This window comes from Rhipicephalus sanguineus, chromosome 11 (genome assembly GCF_013339695.2).
Source record: "Rhipicephalus sanguineus isolate Rsan-2018 chromosome 11, BIME_Rsan_1.4, whole genome shotgun sequence".
NCBI classification, from domain to species: Eukaryota; Metazoa; Arthropoda; class Arachnida; order Ixodida; family Ixodidae; genus Rhipicephalus; species Rhipicephalus sanguineus.
The window spans coordinates 34,834,130-34,850,576 of record NC_051186.1 but is presented as its reverse complement, the minus strand read 5'-3'; the positions used below and the strand labels follow the sequence as shown (position 1 = coordinate 34,850,576).

At 50.3% G+C, this 16,447-nt stretch overlaps 3 protein-coding genes across 3 annotated transcripts; 1 reads left to right on the top strand and 2 right to left on the bottom strand.

Moving 5' to 3' along the window:
• Window positions 1–1,187: 1,187 nt before the first annotated feature.
• Window positions 1,188–2,864, bottom strand: LOC119374043 (glucose-6-phosphatase 3). The gene has a single exon (XM_037644107.2). The coding sequence runs from the start codon at window positions 2,721–2,723 to the stop codon at window positions 1,614–1,616; it is 1,110 nt and encodes a 369-aa protein (XP_037500035.1). The 5' UTR covers window positions 2,724–2,864; the 3' UTR covers window positions 1,188–1,613.
• A 1,201-nt stretch (window positions 2,865–4,065) lies between these two features.
• Window positions 4,066–11,746, bottom strand: LOC119374037 (U5 small nuclear ribonucleoprotein 200 kDa helicase-like). Its single transcript, XM_037644096.2, is given in 4 exon segments — window positions 4,066–6,417; window positions 6,902–9,628; window positions 9,630–10,313; window positions 10,888–11,746. Coding segments are annotated over 4 exon segments (6,450 nt in total). The 5' UTR covers window positions 11,716–11,746; the 3' UTR covers window positions 4,066–4,206.
• Window positions 11,747–12,165: 419 nt separating this feature from the next.
• LOC119374045 (nucleolar and coiled-body phosphoprotein 1-like) lies at window positions 12,166–14,983 on the top strand. The gene is given in 2 exon segments (XM_037644109.2): window positions 12,166–13,667; window positions 13,670–14,983. Coding segments are annotated over 2 exon segments (2,556 nt in total). The 5' UTR covers window positions 12,166–12,194; the 3' UTR covers window positions 14,753–14,983.
• The last annotated feature ends 1,464 nt before the right edge of the window (window positions 14,984–16,447 follow it).

The window sequence follows — 16,447 nt, the reverse complement described above, 5'->3', positions numbered from 1 at the left end:
TAACAACTAAAAACAACTCTGCGTGGGGAACCGAATAAAACAAATCTTCAACATCAATAGAAAAAGCATTGCCACCTTCGTTTAGGCCTATCAAGAACTGTGTGACATCATTTGACTTCTTAACAAGAAAAGGGTCATCCACAATAAGCGCATTAAGATGCTTCAGTAAAAATTTTTATATTAGAAAGAAGAAAGAATGCTGTGTTAGTGACACATCTGTTGCTCTGCGTGGGGGTGAATTTAGTTTCAGCGATTCATTTTTCGATTAGTTAATCTTGTTATCGCGGGTTTTTGACGAGCTGGTGAGGTGATGTGCGTGTGCAGGGTCGCTGTGGTTATATATGACGCTGATGTTCTGGGAATAAAGTTAGTTGCGAGTGACGCCCTTTCTGTCCTGTCCTTACTTTTTTCCTTGAAGGTACGCGTCTTTTTGGTTTTTCTGTAAACATGTACCGACTAGCCCAACAAAAAGTTCTATTAAATCTTTTTAGACATGGCACAATCATAACCACCTTGATTACAATAGCTGTATGTGCCCCTAAATAATTTTAACTTTCATAAAATACAGGTGGCAATAGCATATGACATGTTGATGTCATCTGCAACCTTGTTAAGCTCAAGGTGACAAAATTGATTTGACTCACAGACTTTACAGTACTTACAAGTACGAGCTACTTTTGCAAAGTCAAAATCGTGGATTTTTTACATAAAAACAACACACACACATTGCTGGCATTCAGTACTTTCCGTCAGGGGTTTATTAAAGCGTATCAAAAACACTCAGATCTTCTAAATACCTCTGCTTTACAGAAGATGGTGACAGTGTTTTTAAACGTAACATCATTCCTAGGATTCGAATTGATTACATATAGTAGTTTCGTGCTCAAAACAAAAACTTTCACAATTAGATCACAGGGCTGAGAAGGCAGAAGGCCTTCTACGCATACCATCGCATAATGCTTAGCCATCTGTTTAGAGCATCTAAATTGTAAACAGTGAATCTTCTGGAAGGCAGCTATAAAGTGGTTTATAGCTCAAGCACACAGGCGGGTGCTGAAAATGACGACATAGTATGAATGTATACAATTCAAGCACTCTAGGCAAGTGCTATTACAGCTGTGAATGTGTGCAGAGACAGCTTAACACACACAGATGACTAACAGTTGTAAACGGTCATTGTAAACAAGTGTTGCGCAATAATTGCGCGTTATCACAGCCATGTGTGCTAGGAACACCTGTCGACTGACGAGATGTAACTCTCTGGTTCTGCTGACACGATAAAGGTGTGCTGATGATCACCTGTTGTTTCGTGCGACAGGAACCATCGACAAAAATTTGCTTCTAGGACATAATGACGAAAAACAAATGCAGACGCCCTCTTCCACACTCTTTAGCTCTGAACGACACTCCAATCGAACATTTCCTTTTAAACCTGAAAAGATGTTGACGCTTTGCTTTATTTTTTTACTCATCTGGAGCCAATGAGGTAAGCGTTTCCTTCTCTTTGGAATTTGCGAGATTCCACGCTATAGTTGGCCGAAATGAACACGCATTAGTGCATCCACACTCGCACCGGCCTCACACTGTTTGTCCTGCTCGGTCTTTGGAACGCCCTACTTTTTAGGTACAGCATCAGTTTGTTCATCTGAAGAGGAACTTGACGATTCCTTCTTCCGACGTAACGCCAGGGTCTTGTTGACCTCCTTGTAGTTCTTGTACAGGACGTATGGAATGCCGTAGCTGACGGCGAACGAGAAGAAGCAGAACTGGACCAACGCACCGGCGTATATGCACCACTCGTGCTTGGGCAACGGACAGGCGAGCAAGACGCGCCCGACGCCGATGCCACCCAGTCCCGCCATCAGCTTGGCCCAGACTGGCGCCCGCTTGGCACCTTCCAGTACCTTGGCAACGTTTGGCCTGGACATGGCGATACCGACGCCCAAGGGAGCGGCGATGTTGCGCATCATGCTGTACAGGACCGTCGAACTGAGGTTCACGTAGCGAGGGTCGTCGCACGCCTCGAGTGCCAGGTGGACCGTGTACTGAGGATCTATGCCGAGAGCCGTGAAGCCGGCAAACACGGTGGCACACGTCATGACCATGATGCCGCTCATGGAGGCGTACTCGGGAAAGTGCCACCGGTCTACGTCGTAGCGCTCGATGATGTAGCCCGTCGCGACGCCCATGACGAAGCCCAGCATCACCTGGTGCGGGAAATGAGCCCCGATGAAGACCCTCGACGCGCCCACGGCTGTAAGATAGAGGACGTAAGAGGGCCACAGGATCGCCCTGACGTAGCGACGTCTCCGGTGACTGCGCGTCTTGTCGTCGACGCAGCTTATAGCATAGCGGATCGCGACGTACAGGACGGCCGCGGTGACCATGACGTGTCCCGAAGGAGAGCCGGGCCCGGTCTCGCAGGTCTGCGGCGTCTGAGCGAGCTTGATGCCCATGTCGGACTTCATCTTGACGTACCAGAAGGGACGGTGTTCGTTTAAGATCCACTTGATGGCGACGTTGAGGAACTCTGAGCACGACGCGGCGATGAGGATGCGGACGCCGAGCGGATTGCTAAACGTCAGCGCAATCGGGTAGTACCAGAGCAGGTTTCGCGGCGGATCGGCCGCAAAAGAGATCCACGAGAAGAAGCGGTCGTAACCGTCGAAGTTCTCTTGCAGGTGCTTGGTCATGTGCGCGCCAGCCGTGTACATGGCGTCCATGGTAGCTTGGGTTTATAGCGCGACGACCGCTTCGCGGTCGGCGCGTACTTTTCGAGAGAACGTTCAATAAAGAACCGGCGCACCGGCTGGGCTGACGATTCGAGCGGCCCCCCGTCGTACGCCGCCCGCAAGTATGAATGAATCGTGGCAACGGCGGCGGCGGCGCCACTAGCGAGCACGCTCATGTCACTGCCCATCCTGCTGATGGGCACGTGAACAGCATCCGTATTTCGCGCTTGTGCTTACTTGTTTCCGTTCGGGGGTCCTGTTGCCATGGGAACTGGCCCAGGCTTCCATATGGCAGCGCTCGCCCTGGAGCACTTGTATTTCGTTTAATCGGACAGCGCTGCTTTCCATTGCGTAACCTAGGTTTCCTTTCCCGTCAACCCCTTTGCAAGCGGATGACGAAACGAGGCGTCGTTTTTGTCATCCAGAATAACATCATAACATGCGCCTGCAGCAATGTGGCATTGAAAAAGATCTCCCAGCAGCAAAGCTAAAACAAAATTATGCAACTTCACCAAAAGCCCCAGATTTCACCCTCTTCTTTCCTTGTTTTTTCTCACGACGGCTCTGGGCAATGTTTTCAGATTGGGCTGACCTGAGCCAAAGAACATTTTTCATCACAAGCACGGATCTGTTAGCGTTTGTTTTGGAAGCCTCGGTGGCCCGGGCCCTTCACCACCATTGTATGCAGTAAAACTGAAATTCTGTTAAATCTGTGCAAGTTCTCTTATAACTTTTTCAATCCCATTCTAACTCCAGTCCACCAGTACTTCGTCTGTATTTCCAGCTATGGTGATCGTAAATGTTTTCCGCCGCTTTTCTGTTCAAAAGATAGGACTTTTTCATTTCTACAGTCTCTCATACAAAACCCTCAGGAAAGCATAATCACTTGCAACATAATTCACACCTCTCTTTGATTGCAAACTGCACGTAATAGCACCAAACCTCAACATTAGGTGGAATAGGGACATTCACCACATGGTTCTCACAAAGTATGACGCGTATTCAATCGGGGACCGAACCAGAATTTCTTTACAGTAGAGGCAGCTATGGTGGAAGTTTATGCATCATGACGTCAGAAAGCATTCATCGCCTGCATGTTCATACAAAAGCTGGTTTGTAAAAACAAGTCCTGTATTAAAATAGCATGCTTCAACATTTGCCAGTATTGCTAATGGGATTTATGATCTTCAATTCTTCATTCAATGTGAAAGGTCTACATTTGGCATCTCTTCTTTTTAGAAGAGATGCCAGATGTACTTCCTGAACAACCTGTGAGCAAATAGGTGAATGTAACAGTTTTGGGAGTCAATGACGTGGGCAATCAAAGAAAGCATTACGTATTTCCCCTTTTATTTCACAATGGTGCTGAAAAATTCTATGTACAGACACATGAGTCAAGAAACAAAACAAGACGCGAAAACAAAATATTAATGAACATGCTGAGGCCAGCTCAGTTTTTGCTGGCAATTAACCATTAATCACTGTCACTGTCGTTACGTTTCCGCGACTCCATCTGGCCAACGTGAATGGTGAACCTGTACTCCTGGTCGCACCCCATGTAAGAGTCGCTCATGTAGTACAACGTATACGTGTGGTCCCCGGGTGCGGGAGCCACGAAGTCGAGCTTCACCTTGGCCTTCTGCTGCAAGCTGAGTCTCTTGATGGATATGAGCGAGTTGCTCTTTGACTCGCCAATGACCACCCACCAGCCTTCCTCTCTCTTCTGAGGGAACATGGGGGCAATGACCGGTCCAACGACTTCATCTTCCCTCTCCAGCTGGACCACAATGTTTACAGCAGAGCCGCACCGAATGTGGTCCTTGCCCTGGATCTCGTACGTGAGCTCGATGTTGGGATACCGGTTGCAGAATTTGGCGACGTCCGCCATCTGACTGTCGGTCATCTGGAGGAGTTTGTTGCGGTCCTCATCCTCGAGCTCCATGATGTCGAAGACGGTCTCGACACCGTGCTCCTGGCATCGTTTGACGATGTCAGCCGTGAAGTGCGGCAGCTGCTTGAGGTAAGAGTCCTTGTTCCAAAGCGCCTGCGTGACCATCTGTGCCAGTTCCATGGCAGCCAGCGCTGGGGTCAGCCATCCATTGGAACTTAGCACATCCACGCATGCCTGGATGAGCCGGATGGCCTTGCTGAGGATGTCTTCCGTGTCGGACTGAAGCTCAGCCGACAGCTGCATACGGGACAAGTGTGCCTGCAGGAGCAGGTTGGTCTTGACGTGCGGGTCGCTGAACTTGGGATTCGTGAGCTTGTGGGGCAGTCGGTTGTACAGTTGCCTCAGGATGTTGTCTTCGTGGTGCCTGATGGGTATGTTTTCGTACTCTGCAGCCGAACTGATTATCTCCAGAAGGCCTCGGATCTTGGTTTTCGAGTTCAGCGACATGCTGAAGAGCTCAATTGTGGTGTAGTTGATGTAGTAGTAGGCAGCAATCATGCCCAGGTTGAGAGGAGCAACATCCATCTCATCTTCAATGCTGATGCACTTGCTTTGTTCGAGATCGTTTAGCGTGTTCTCAACGAGGTCTGACAGGTGATCCGAGAGGTGGCGGTGAGTGACACCTTGGAGGTTGTAGTAGTTCGGGTTCTGCGTCATCCTCCTGTACAGGAATGTCCATGTCAGGTAGTCCACTGCGTCCTGCTTATTCTCAATGGTCTTGGTAACAATCTCGGCATTGAAATGGTCATGCAGGCAGTGGTCAAGGTGGCTCTCCACCGGGAGTGGCTCGTACAAGAACTTCTTGAAGAAGTCTTTCTTTGACGACTGACACAGCAAAAGGCACTTACCGTCCTCGTCAACCAGAGGCCGGTTAGCTCTACCGACCATCTGGAGGACGTCTGTGACAGGGTAGTCTTCATAGGCGTGAATTTTACCATTGTAGTACTGCGTGTCCATAATGATGACAAGGTGAGCTGACAGAGACAAAGCCCAGCACAGGCTTCGGGAGACTACCACAACCTGGATGGCACCGCTGTCGAAAAGCTGCTCCACCAAGCGTTGGTCAGCTGGGCTCAAGCCTTCATGGAGGTACGCCACTCCGTTGCTCAGTGTCTCCTTCAGTGTTTTGTCCGTGATCTTGTCCAGGAAGGGCTTGAGGTCGTCCTCTGTGCAGTGCAAGAACTTGGAGGCCTGCCCTTCCGAGGCAGAGTATGTGAGGATGTCGATGGCGGTCAGACGTGTCTGCTTTCGTGACGGCACAAAGACGATGACGGGCTTCCGTGGGGAATGCCTCATGATGCCTTGGTAGACAGGCTTACTCATGGAGAGGAGACGGGAGGCATTGTGGGTGATGTTGAAGCCCTGGATGTGCAGTTCCAGCAAGACGGGCCTCACATTGGGATGGAAGTTGAAGGTCGAGTTGACGTTGGCTCCAAGCCACTGGCCAATGTCTCGGGCGTTGGCCAGAGAGGAACTGAGTGCCAGTATGCGAATCTGACGCTCTATCTGAGAGGAGATGTAGCGCATTCGGGAGCAGATCACCTCGAGCACGGGACCGTCCTCTCCGCCGACCAAGTGCAGCTCGTCCACGATGAACAGGTTGATGTTCTGGACATTCTTGCGTTGCTTCCACCTCCGTGAAAGGACGTCCCACTTTTCAGGGGTCCCAATGATAATGTTGCCCTTGGCAAGCAGCTTCAGGTCAGTGCCTGTCTCGCCGGTGAGGATCACGACCTGAGAAGAACAGCACTTGTTACTCAATATACTAAATTAATGACAAGAATTTAAAAGAAATGGTGTGTTGTAATGACTGTCACTGATGACAACAGTGCAGGCAGTGTACCGCTAAGTTGTTTACATGGATGCCTCATTTCTAGATTCTACGTTAAACTGCAACAAAGGAGCAATGATCAAATATATTTCTTTGATCCTCCTTGATGAACAAGAAAACACTAGTTGCATATCAACTGGAGTTGTTAAGCTCTTCATTATATGGTGCCCTTTCCTTTTGTAGACTTACGTTCAACTTAGCTGCACACACTGAGAGATCTGAATGCACATTGTAGAGAATGCTAATTTAGGGACACAACCAAAGTGAAATGTAGTATGTACCAATGCTGCCTCATATACAAATCTGCTATCAAGAAACACGTGTATGTATACTACTAGTCCATCTGCTAGCCTTGGTGATTTAGTGTGAAAATTGAGGAAACCTCACCTTCTTGTTCAACTGCAGGGAGAACTTCTGAGTCCAGTCCGAATATATGATCTCGGCGAGAGCTTCATTTGGAGTCACGTACACACAGCGCCCTTCCGGCACCTGAGAGAACAGGCGCAAAATGGCAAACTCTGCACAGATGGTCTTGCCGCTGCCCGTCGGAGCGCCGACAAAGACGTTGTCATCACTGCTGTAGATGGCATTGAAGACTTGAGTCTGGATTGGATTGAAGAAAGGAAACTTGTCCTTGTACAGAGCCTCGAATGTCGGGTTCCGCAAGGCAGACACGGGCAAGGGCTGCAGATCTAGCAGTTCTGTGGGTGGAGGGTACTTTTCCGGGAGTATCAGGTGCCGGAATGAGACTGGAAGCTGGGTTTCCGCATTGATCCACCGGTCCGACACAATGCGTATGAAGTACTGCGGCGGCAGCGGCTCAAAGACAGGAACGAAGAATTTAATGAGGTGCTCATCCTGGGAGAACTTGCTCTTAAGCAGGAAATACTCATGGTGGAGGATCACCTCTGAGTCCACGTCTTCAACGAGAATCCAGAATGCCTCGGACGTGCCGTGGATCTTCTCGTCCCACTGGAAGTCCGGCGTAATGGTCAGTTCCACGCGCAGCATGGATCGGGTGATGGGCTGGATGTGTGCAGCCAGCTCCAGTTTGGGAAACTGGTGAACGTATCGGTGCACCAGCTTCCCCAGTTTGGGCATTCTCAGGAGCTCACCGATTTCACTGACGCCGAGGTCGTACAGGCGTTCCCAAGGAAAGTTCTTCTTTTCAACCTTCTTGATAACCTCATCGGGAACCTTCCGGAACTGCCGCAAAGGCGTCATGGACTGCCACATGCGCTTGTCAATCATCTTGCACAGACTTAGCGCCTTGTCTGTCAACTGTGCCCAGCCACGGTGAAGCACAATTTCGAAGATGGCACGCATCAGACGTGCAGCGCTCTGTGTCACGTACACCATATCGGCCATCAAGGCAAGGCCCTCCAGTTTCAGCTGGGAAATGTATGCCTGCAAGAGGACATTCACTTTGGCTGTCGGCTCTTCCATGCTCTCTTTGATGGGGATTGGGACCCGCTCCATCAGCTTCTGAAGCTCAAGCTTCTCTTCCTCACGGATGGTGATGTTCCGGAATTCGCCAGACAGCGAAAACACCTTGAACAGCTCGATCTCGCTCAAAGTGGGTTTGAGCAGCTGGTTGTATGTTGCCATTGTCTCATAGGTGCAGTAGTAGTAGCTGGCAATCCTGCCAAGCTCTGTAACCTGCATGTTGCCCGACTTCTTGTCGAAGCGGAGCAAGTTGCTCTTCTCCAGTTGAGCTGCGGCCGTAAAGATCAGGTCGGCACGCCTCTGTTCCAGCAAAGGGTCCGCCTTGATCTCATCGTGTGAAATGCCGTAGAGTGTTGGTGCACGAAGCATACGGATGTAGAGGTACGTGTATCCCAGCCAAGTACATGCATCTTTCACATTCTGAATGTTGCCCAGGACGATTTCAGCATTGAGCACATCAGGAAGTTTGCTGATAAGCTGGCTCTCAATCGGCAGCTGCTGGTTGAGAAGGGAAAGGTAGTACTGCAGCTCACTGTGATTTGTGATGAGGATGCCTTCGCCCTTAGTGTCATACTGGGGTCGCCCAGCTCTGCCAAGCATTTGGAGAACGTCCAGGGCACCCAGTTCGACCCAGCGTCCCTTCTCCGGGTTGTATATCTGGGTGCCCTTGATGACAACGGTGTGGGCTGGAAGGTTGACACCCCACGCGAGTGTAGCTGTCGACACCAGCACCTGAATGTGGCGATCGGCAAACAAGTCCTCCACAAGTGTACGGTCAACGCGGCTCATGCCAGCATGATGTATACCGAAGCCATATGGCAGCAGGTCTTTCAGCTCGAGGTTTTTCACCTGTTCTGCCTCAGACCGAAGCACTTCTGTAGACGCAGAACCCTCTCGGAGGAAGTGTCCCAACGTGTCTTTCTCAAGACACATGTCTCGCACAGCTCTGGCAGTCTTCCCTGTTTCTTTTCGAGAGTGGACAAAAATGAGAATCTGGTTCTTTCCGGCGTTGTCGATGACCTTCTCATAGAGAATTTCATTCATCAGCTGGAAACGCTTGATGGCCTTTTTTTCCGTGATTCCAATGTACTGCTGCTCGAGTGGCACAGGCCGGAAGCTGTTGTCAAAGAAGAACAGTCCCTTGGCCGGGTTAACCCTCAGGAATGTGGCGACGTCCTCGTAGTTGGGCAGGGTGGCACTGAGACCGACAAGTCGGACATCCTCCTGCGTCATCTCAATGTTTCGGATGGTCCTCGCCACGAGGGCCTCCAACACCGGACCTCGCTCGTCGTGGAGCAGGTGAATCTCGTCGAAGATCATAAGCCGCACAAGTTGAGTGTAGGTGCGCTCCCCTCCCTTCCTGGTGATGATGTCCCATTTCTCGGGCGTGCACACAATCACCTGGGTTGCATTGATCTGCTCCCTCGTCAGCTGGTGGTCGCCTGTCAACTCGGAAACGGTTATGTTGTACGAGTTGAGTCGCTTGCTGAAGTTTCCCACCATCTCCTGCACCAGGGAACGCATCGGGGCGACGTAGATGATCTTGAACTCGTCCCCGTTGATGGAGCCGTCCGGGTTGATGTGCTTGCCAATCTCCCGCATCATGCAAAGAAGGGCTACGTTGGTCTTGCCAGCACCAGTCGGGGCACAGAGCAGGAGGTTTTCGTCAGGACTCTAGCGCAGCTTTGTGCAAACGACTCTGAATTCGGTTGAGGCTGCGGAACCCCTCGAAAGCGGGCTGGGCATACTTTGGCAGCTTATCGACCGAGACAAGCGTCTCATTCGTGTCAAATGGCTTGGGCTTGAGGGCGGGAACGTGAATCTCTTCGTAGCCCTTACGCTGCTTGCGGAACGATCCGTCGGGCAACTGGCACCGTTTGTTGGCCATGAAGTGGCTGCCATGCTGGAACGACAGGTCTTCCAGGTCCAGCATCTTGCACTGAGACATCTGGGGGACAATGCTGTCTTCGTCCATGTCCATGGGCTCCAACTCGGCGTTGACTCGAGCCTGCCGGGCCTGTGCCCGCCGCTCACGCTCCTCCTGCACTACGTCGTCCTTGTCGGTGTTTTCGAGCTGCCTCAGGATTCGCTCCAGCTCGGGGTCTGCCTGCATCTTGTCACGTAACTTTGATCGCTCAGTGGCGCTCTGGGATGAAGCCAAGAGAGTGCAGTAGAGGATCATCTGTCGGTGCTGCCGCAGAATTTTGATGAAGTCGAACTGGTTGAATCCGAGAAGCAACACCAGTTGGTTCTCGACATCGCGATCGTCGACAGCCGTCTTGAGGATGTCAAGGACTTCGCCAGCCTTTGTCTGAGCCACGACGGGGTCATCATAGAACTTGCTCAGCTTTCGCTATTGAGGAAAAAAAAAGCTGCATTTTATTGCAGGAAAGAAATTGCATCCAGTGACAATGAAGTCATTATTAAAAATATAAATGCCACATTGCAGAGAGATACAAATAGCGCATTCAAGCGACAATGCACAATATGTTTCAGGCAAACTGCACTGCCTCTGTAGTACGTTTCATATAAACATAAGATGTTCAGAGTGGAAGTTCATTCTACTTGTTGGCTAAAACATCATTTAGTGAGTTCTACACGAGAAGTCCACTTCAACGTACGAAGTCTCTAAAGCAATCCTGATCTGTAATGTATAATCATGAGTTGTAATCAATTACAGCTAGTACCTCGCACTAAGGAAACATTTCCATATGTACTATCACGCTGTTAGATCATTGAGATAGCGAATGGTTGTTAGTGTAATGCATGCGTTCCCGATAGATGACGCTTTGGTACTGTTTAAGACCCAAGCACGACCGAATGAATTACACCACTACAGAACGAACCAACCTTTATGTGTATGTTCGTGCGTTTGTATATACACAAAAAATTAAAAAAAAGAAAAAACTTCAGACAATGGTACCGACCTGCAGCCAATATGCGTCGATCTCTCGCGGGTGCAACCCGCTCTTGGATCCCTTGCGTCCTCCTTCGCGGCCAGCTATTAGGTTGGTCGCCTGCAGAGTAGTGTCCAGGTGGGCCTCTTCGCCTTCAGCCTCGTCGTTCGAGTCATCCTCGCGCACCTCGCCCACGATCTCATCCTCTTCCTCGTCGGACTCCTCGAACTGCACGTTGACGCCATAAGTTTCGTCGATGTTTTCCTCCACGACGGGTTGTTTTTCGTCCACGCCGTAATCGGTGATCTTCTTGCACAAGTTCACGAGAAGGGCGAACCGTTCCTCGGCCACAGGTCCCAGCAGCGCCTCGGTCTCCTTGCGACGTTCTCCTTCCTTGATGCGGTCGCTCTTGAGGACCGCGAGGATTTCATCGGCGGCACCGCAGAGGATGTCACGAGGCTGGTCGCCCAACGCCTCTTGGATGAAGCTCAGCAGGACTTCGTAAGTCTGCTTGGTCTCCGTAGTCTTCGGTCGGTACAGGATGCCGACGACATCTTCGACGCCCTCCGAGAGCAGTGACTGGCCTTTCAGCTTGGCGGCGTCGTAGCGGCTTTCGTCGGACGCCTTCTTCTGCTGTTGCTGCTGCTGCTTCTTGGACTTGCGTTCGTCTTTGCTAGGTTTGGTGCGCTGGTAGCGGTCTCCCATGCGGGAGCCCTCGAGCTTCCCGACAAGCGATACCACTTCGCCGGTCGCCTCATCGCGGGGCCGACGTTCGATGAGACGAGTGTCGGCTTGGAGCACAAGGTTGGAGTTTGCTTTGTACTCGTACTGAAGCGAACGTGCGGCGACGTCCGCCATGTTTTGCGCCGATTCGCTTGCGTTTGAAAACTTGGCTTGACTCAGCTAGCTTCGTAATGAACACACGACCGGCCGTGACGGCCGCTGTAAGGTTTTCATGCCACAAGTATTTTTCAATAAACCTGATTTGAATATAATTTTGAGTTGAATAATATTTAATAATGTTTAGTTTTGTTATGTTGCAGTTAAACCAAACAAATTTTTGCATGCAGATACATGGCCTTCAAAATTGCAAACATGTGTAAGCAATCTCAAAGGCTAAAAAGCGATCGCGGGTAGCGATACTTTCTTGTCAAAAGTATTTGTCAAATAAGTTTTAATTATACATAAATTAAGTTCCAAACAATCTTATAAAAATTATTAGAGCATAATTTTAGGTATTTTATTAACGCAATCGTAGGGCGTTATGTAGTTGTGTGGAGTAGACCCCACGTGGAGCCGCCGTTGGCGTCCCTCGATTCTCTCTTTCAACTGGCGTAATGGCTGCCGACAGCATGCAAGCAGCGACAGCGGCCCTCGTTTTTCAGTATTTGAGCGGCGTCGACAAGGCGCTCGCCAACCAGTTCCAGAAAAAACGAAGCGCCAAGCCTCTGCCCAAAGGAGTTGCGCAGCTCGACAAGGTGGTGAGCTCGTACTTCGAAGGGCAGCCTCAACAGCGCAAGCTACTACTGCAACAGGCGCCATGTGCTGCTGCCGGCACTGCGTCAAAGCACGACGTGTCTTCCTCTGAGGATTCTTCTAGCGAGGAAGAGGCCAAGCCAGCAAAGCCGGTCAACTCGGCAACACCTAAAGGAAACATGAACGCTAAGGTAAACGCCAAAACGCCCGCCTCGACTCAGAAGCCTAAGCCCAGTGCACCGGCTCACAGCGAGGACTCGGATTCGGACTCCGATTCCTCCGAAGACGCAGCACCGAAGGGCAAGACAACACCCGCTGCCACACCGAAACAGGGAGCTGTTCAATCGAAGGCCCCTGGCAAGCGAGCCAAACCCGAGACCGACTCCTCCGACAGCTCAGACTCCGAAGCCGCTGCACCGCCAAGTAAGAAGCCCGCCGTTACGACACCCGTGCTCAAGGCGGCCCCCAAGAAGCCCCAGCAATCGAAGAAGGATGAGGACAGTTCGAGCAGCTCGGACGATGACGACGATCCCAGAAACAAGGCTGCGCTGAAAAAGCCAGCTACGCCGCAGGCCAAGCCGGCGGCATCGAAGAAACCGGCTTCGGCGCAGAAAAAGCAACAGGACAGTTCTTCCGACGACTCTTCTTCAGACGACGACGAAGCGTCGAAGCCGCCTCCCGCCAAAAAGCAAGCAACCGCGAAGGCGACGCCAAAGGCGGCCCAGAATGCTGCGTCGTCAGCGAAAAAGGTTGTTGCCAAGCGGGACGAATCTTCAAGCTCCGACAGTTCAGACGAGTCTGAGCCGCAGAAGAAGCCGTCGGTGACACCGAAGAGCGCCGCCGCTACAGCTGCCGGCAAGACCGTCACACCGAAAGCAACGCCAGCCAAACCCCAGAAGGATGACAGCGACTCGTCTTCAGAAAGCGAGGACAATGAGCCTCCCAAGAAAGTCGCCAAGCCCGCTGGCGCCAAGAACCAGAAGACTCTGCTGAAGGTGTCGATTGGTACCCGCCAAGAAGACTCCGCAGGCTAAAAAGAAGAATCGAGCGACAGCTCCTCCTCTGAAGACGAAGCACCGCCACCGAAGGCAACCCCCGGCAAACAGCCGGCTGCGAAGCAGATGCAAGGGAAGAAGCTTGCTGCCAAGGACAGTTCCAGTTCAGAGAGCGACTCCGAAGATGACAAGCCAGCGAAAACGGTAGCAGCTAAGGGCAAGCAGTTGTTGACCAAGCCATCGCCAAAGCCGGCACATGCCAAAAAAGACAGTTCAGATTCTGACAGCGACTCTGAGGAAGAACCGAAACCAGCACCCGCCAAGGCAGCCACGAAACCACCGTGCCAGCAAAGAAGCCAGCGCAGGCAAAGAAGGAGAGCTCATCAGACTCTGACAGCGACTCCGAGGAAGAGTCAAAGCCGGTGCCTCCCAAGGTGGCTGCAAAGCCAACACCGGCCAAGAAGCCAGCTCAAACAAAGAAGGACAGCTCTTCAGACTCCGACAGTGACTCTGAGGATGACAAAAAGCCAGCACCCCCCAAACCTGCTGCGGCTAAGTCGAGTCCCATAAAGAAGCCGACTCCTGCAAAGAAACAGGCGGAGTCTTCTTCCGACAGCAGTGATGAGGAAGAAGCACCCAAAAAGCCTCAGGGCAAGAGTCCCGCCGCGACAGCGAAACCATCGAAAACAACTCCTGGAAAAGGAATGCCAGTTGCCGCTAAGCCTCAGCAAGATTCCTCTTCGTCTGACAGCGACGATGACGACAACCGATGGCCAGCGAAAAAGCCAGCTGTGACGCCAAAGAACACTCCAGCTTCAACACCCAAGGCAACACCCGTGTCACAGAAGAAGCCTCAGAAGAAACAAGAATCTTCCTCATCAGAAGACAGCGATGAAGAAGCGCCTTCAAAAACCTCGTCCGCGAAACAGCCGAAGATTACTCCGAAGAAGCCTGCTGCGAAGGAGTCTTCGTCCTCGTCGGAAGACAGCGAAGACGAGCAGCCAGCACCCAAGAAGGCCGGGAAGCCTGCGCAAGTCAAGGCGTCGACGCCAAAGGTAGTCCAGAACAATGCGGAAGACTCGAGCGAGGACGAAAGCGAGGAAGAGTCGAGCAAAGGCAAGAAGAGCGCACAGAGCACGCCGATGCTTAACGGCACTGGCAAGCCTGGTTCCCCCGACAAAGGAAGAAAGAGCTCACCATTTCGGAGAGTAAAAGCCGACAAAGTGCACATCGACCCCAAGCTGCGCGACAACTCCTTCGAAGCCAAGGCCGGCGCTCGGGGATCATGGGGAGAGAAGGCCTACAGCGTATTGAAAAACGTCAAGGGCAAAGACTTCAGGCACGAGAAGACGAAGAAGAAGCGAGGAACGTACTCGGGCGGAAGCATCGACACTGGCGTCAACTCGATACGCTTTGACGAGTGAAGATCTGCAGCACAGCTCTTCGGCGGTTGTACAGGGCAAGTAATTTGTCACACTGTTTTTAATATCTCCCCGGGTCGGCATTCTTCTCAACAGTGCGCGGCTATGGATTGACTAGGCGCACTTGGAAGATTGGCACTGGGACTGCCTGCAGTCTTTTTGTTTCCATACCATTGCTTATGGATGTATGCACATCACATAACGTTGTCATTAAAGGGTTGTTTCAGGCGGTCACACGACCTTTTGTATCACTGTCTGCTCTCAACGTCGCAAGGACAGCATTCGCTGCCGCTTGCAAGTTTGAGTACACCACGTTAAATGCAGTGTCACATAATATGAAAGTGTATGTGCAGTGACGAGCAAAAGTTCAGATACCATGAAAAAACAATTCTTCGTAACGTAGGAACGCGAAATGAAATGAAGTGATACAGCCTACAGGTGCCTGTTGAACCACGTAGTATATTGGAAACTGTGCTAGAATAAAATTATTTGCTTGTGCTGTGGTCAATCTACTTTTGCTCCTGGCTGCAGTAGAGGACATTTGTTGCTTAGATTTACATAGAAAAGATGACATAATCAGTGCTCTATGATGTGCCTTTTTGCTCTCGTACATTGAAATATGGATTATCAGTGGTTGCAATCATGTAAGTAAATTTTTATTGAAAGACATGATTCGCGCGAGATTTTTTATCCAGAACTTCCCACTGTGAAAGTGATTGCAGAGAGAGGTCAAGGCACTTCCCCCCCTCCCCCCCCCCATTTTTTTATAACTGATGTGTCTGATCAATAAATATTGAGCCGGTGTATGAAAGCTAGTGCGTTGAATTAAGTGTGAGTAGAAAAGCTGATAGTAATGCTGAAGATACGTAGATAGGACCATAAGTCGGCAAAAAAAAATTTTAAGTTCACTCAAGAAATATATTTTGCACTTGGGGCTCACTCAGACCCAGACTCGCCGAAGTATTCCTCAACCGGACTTATTCTGACTCACCAAAATCTTTTTCACTCATACTCGAACTCTCCAAAATATTATTCACTCTGAGTCGCAGCTCAATATGAGTCTCTGAGTGAGTAGACTCGTGAGCGAGTTTGCCAACCTATGCAGTCCCCCCAGACAACGGATAACACTGCTAACCTTCTCAAAAATCCAGTGCGGATAATACACGGGTGATCTTTAGACGTATTTTTCGGGGGAATTTTGTAACAAAGCCGTGGGTGCGGCCATTGCACGAGTATATACAGTACTCTCAGGGGCCAGTCTTGTGTGCATTGCATGTTTTGACAGGTTATCACTTAAAACGACGACTAAGAATTCCTGAGATATGACTGTGCAGCAAATTGAGACATTTGAACACTTTTAATCGTTCTAGAGATGCGAGTTGCTGCCAATAATTTGTTAGCCCTTTATGGGGCATAATGTTATGAACAATGTATGCCACCTATTGAGGGTGGCATTGTCATTTCTATCAGGTTCTTATAATATATGCAAAATTTGAGTTCTATTGTTAAGGGTTTTCGAGAAAAAAGTGGGACATATGCGTCCCACTGACCACTGAAAGACATTCGTTTCAGAAAAAAAAAGTACTTTTATTTTTGTTATGCGAACTTGCTGCTGCCTTACAAACCACAAAGGAAAGAACTTGCAAATACTGACTCTCTATCACACAAAAAAGAAACTCAACTAAATATCTATTGTAC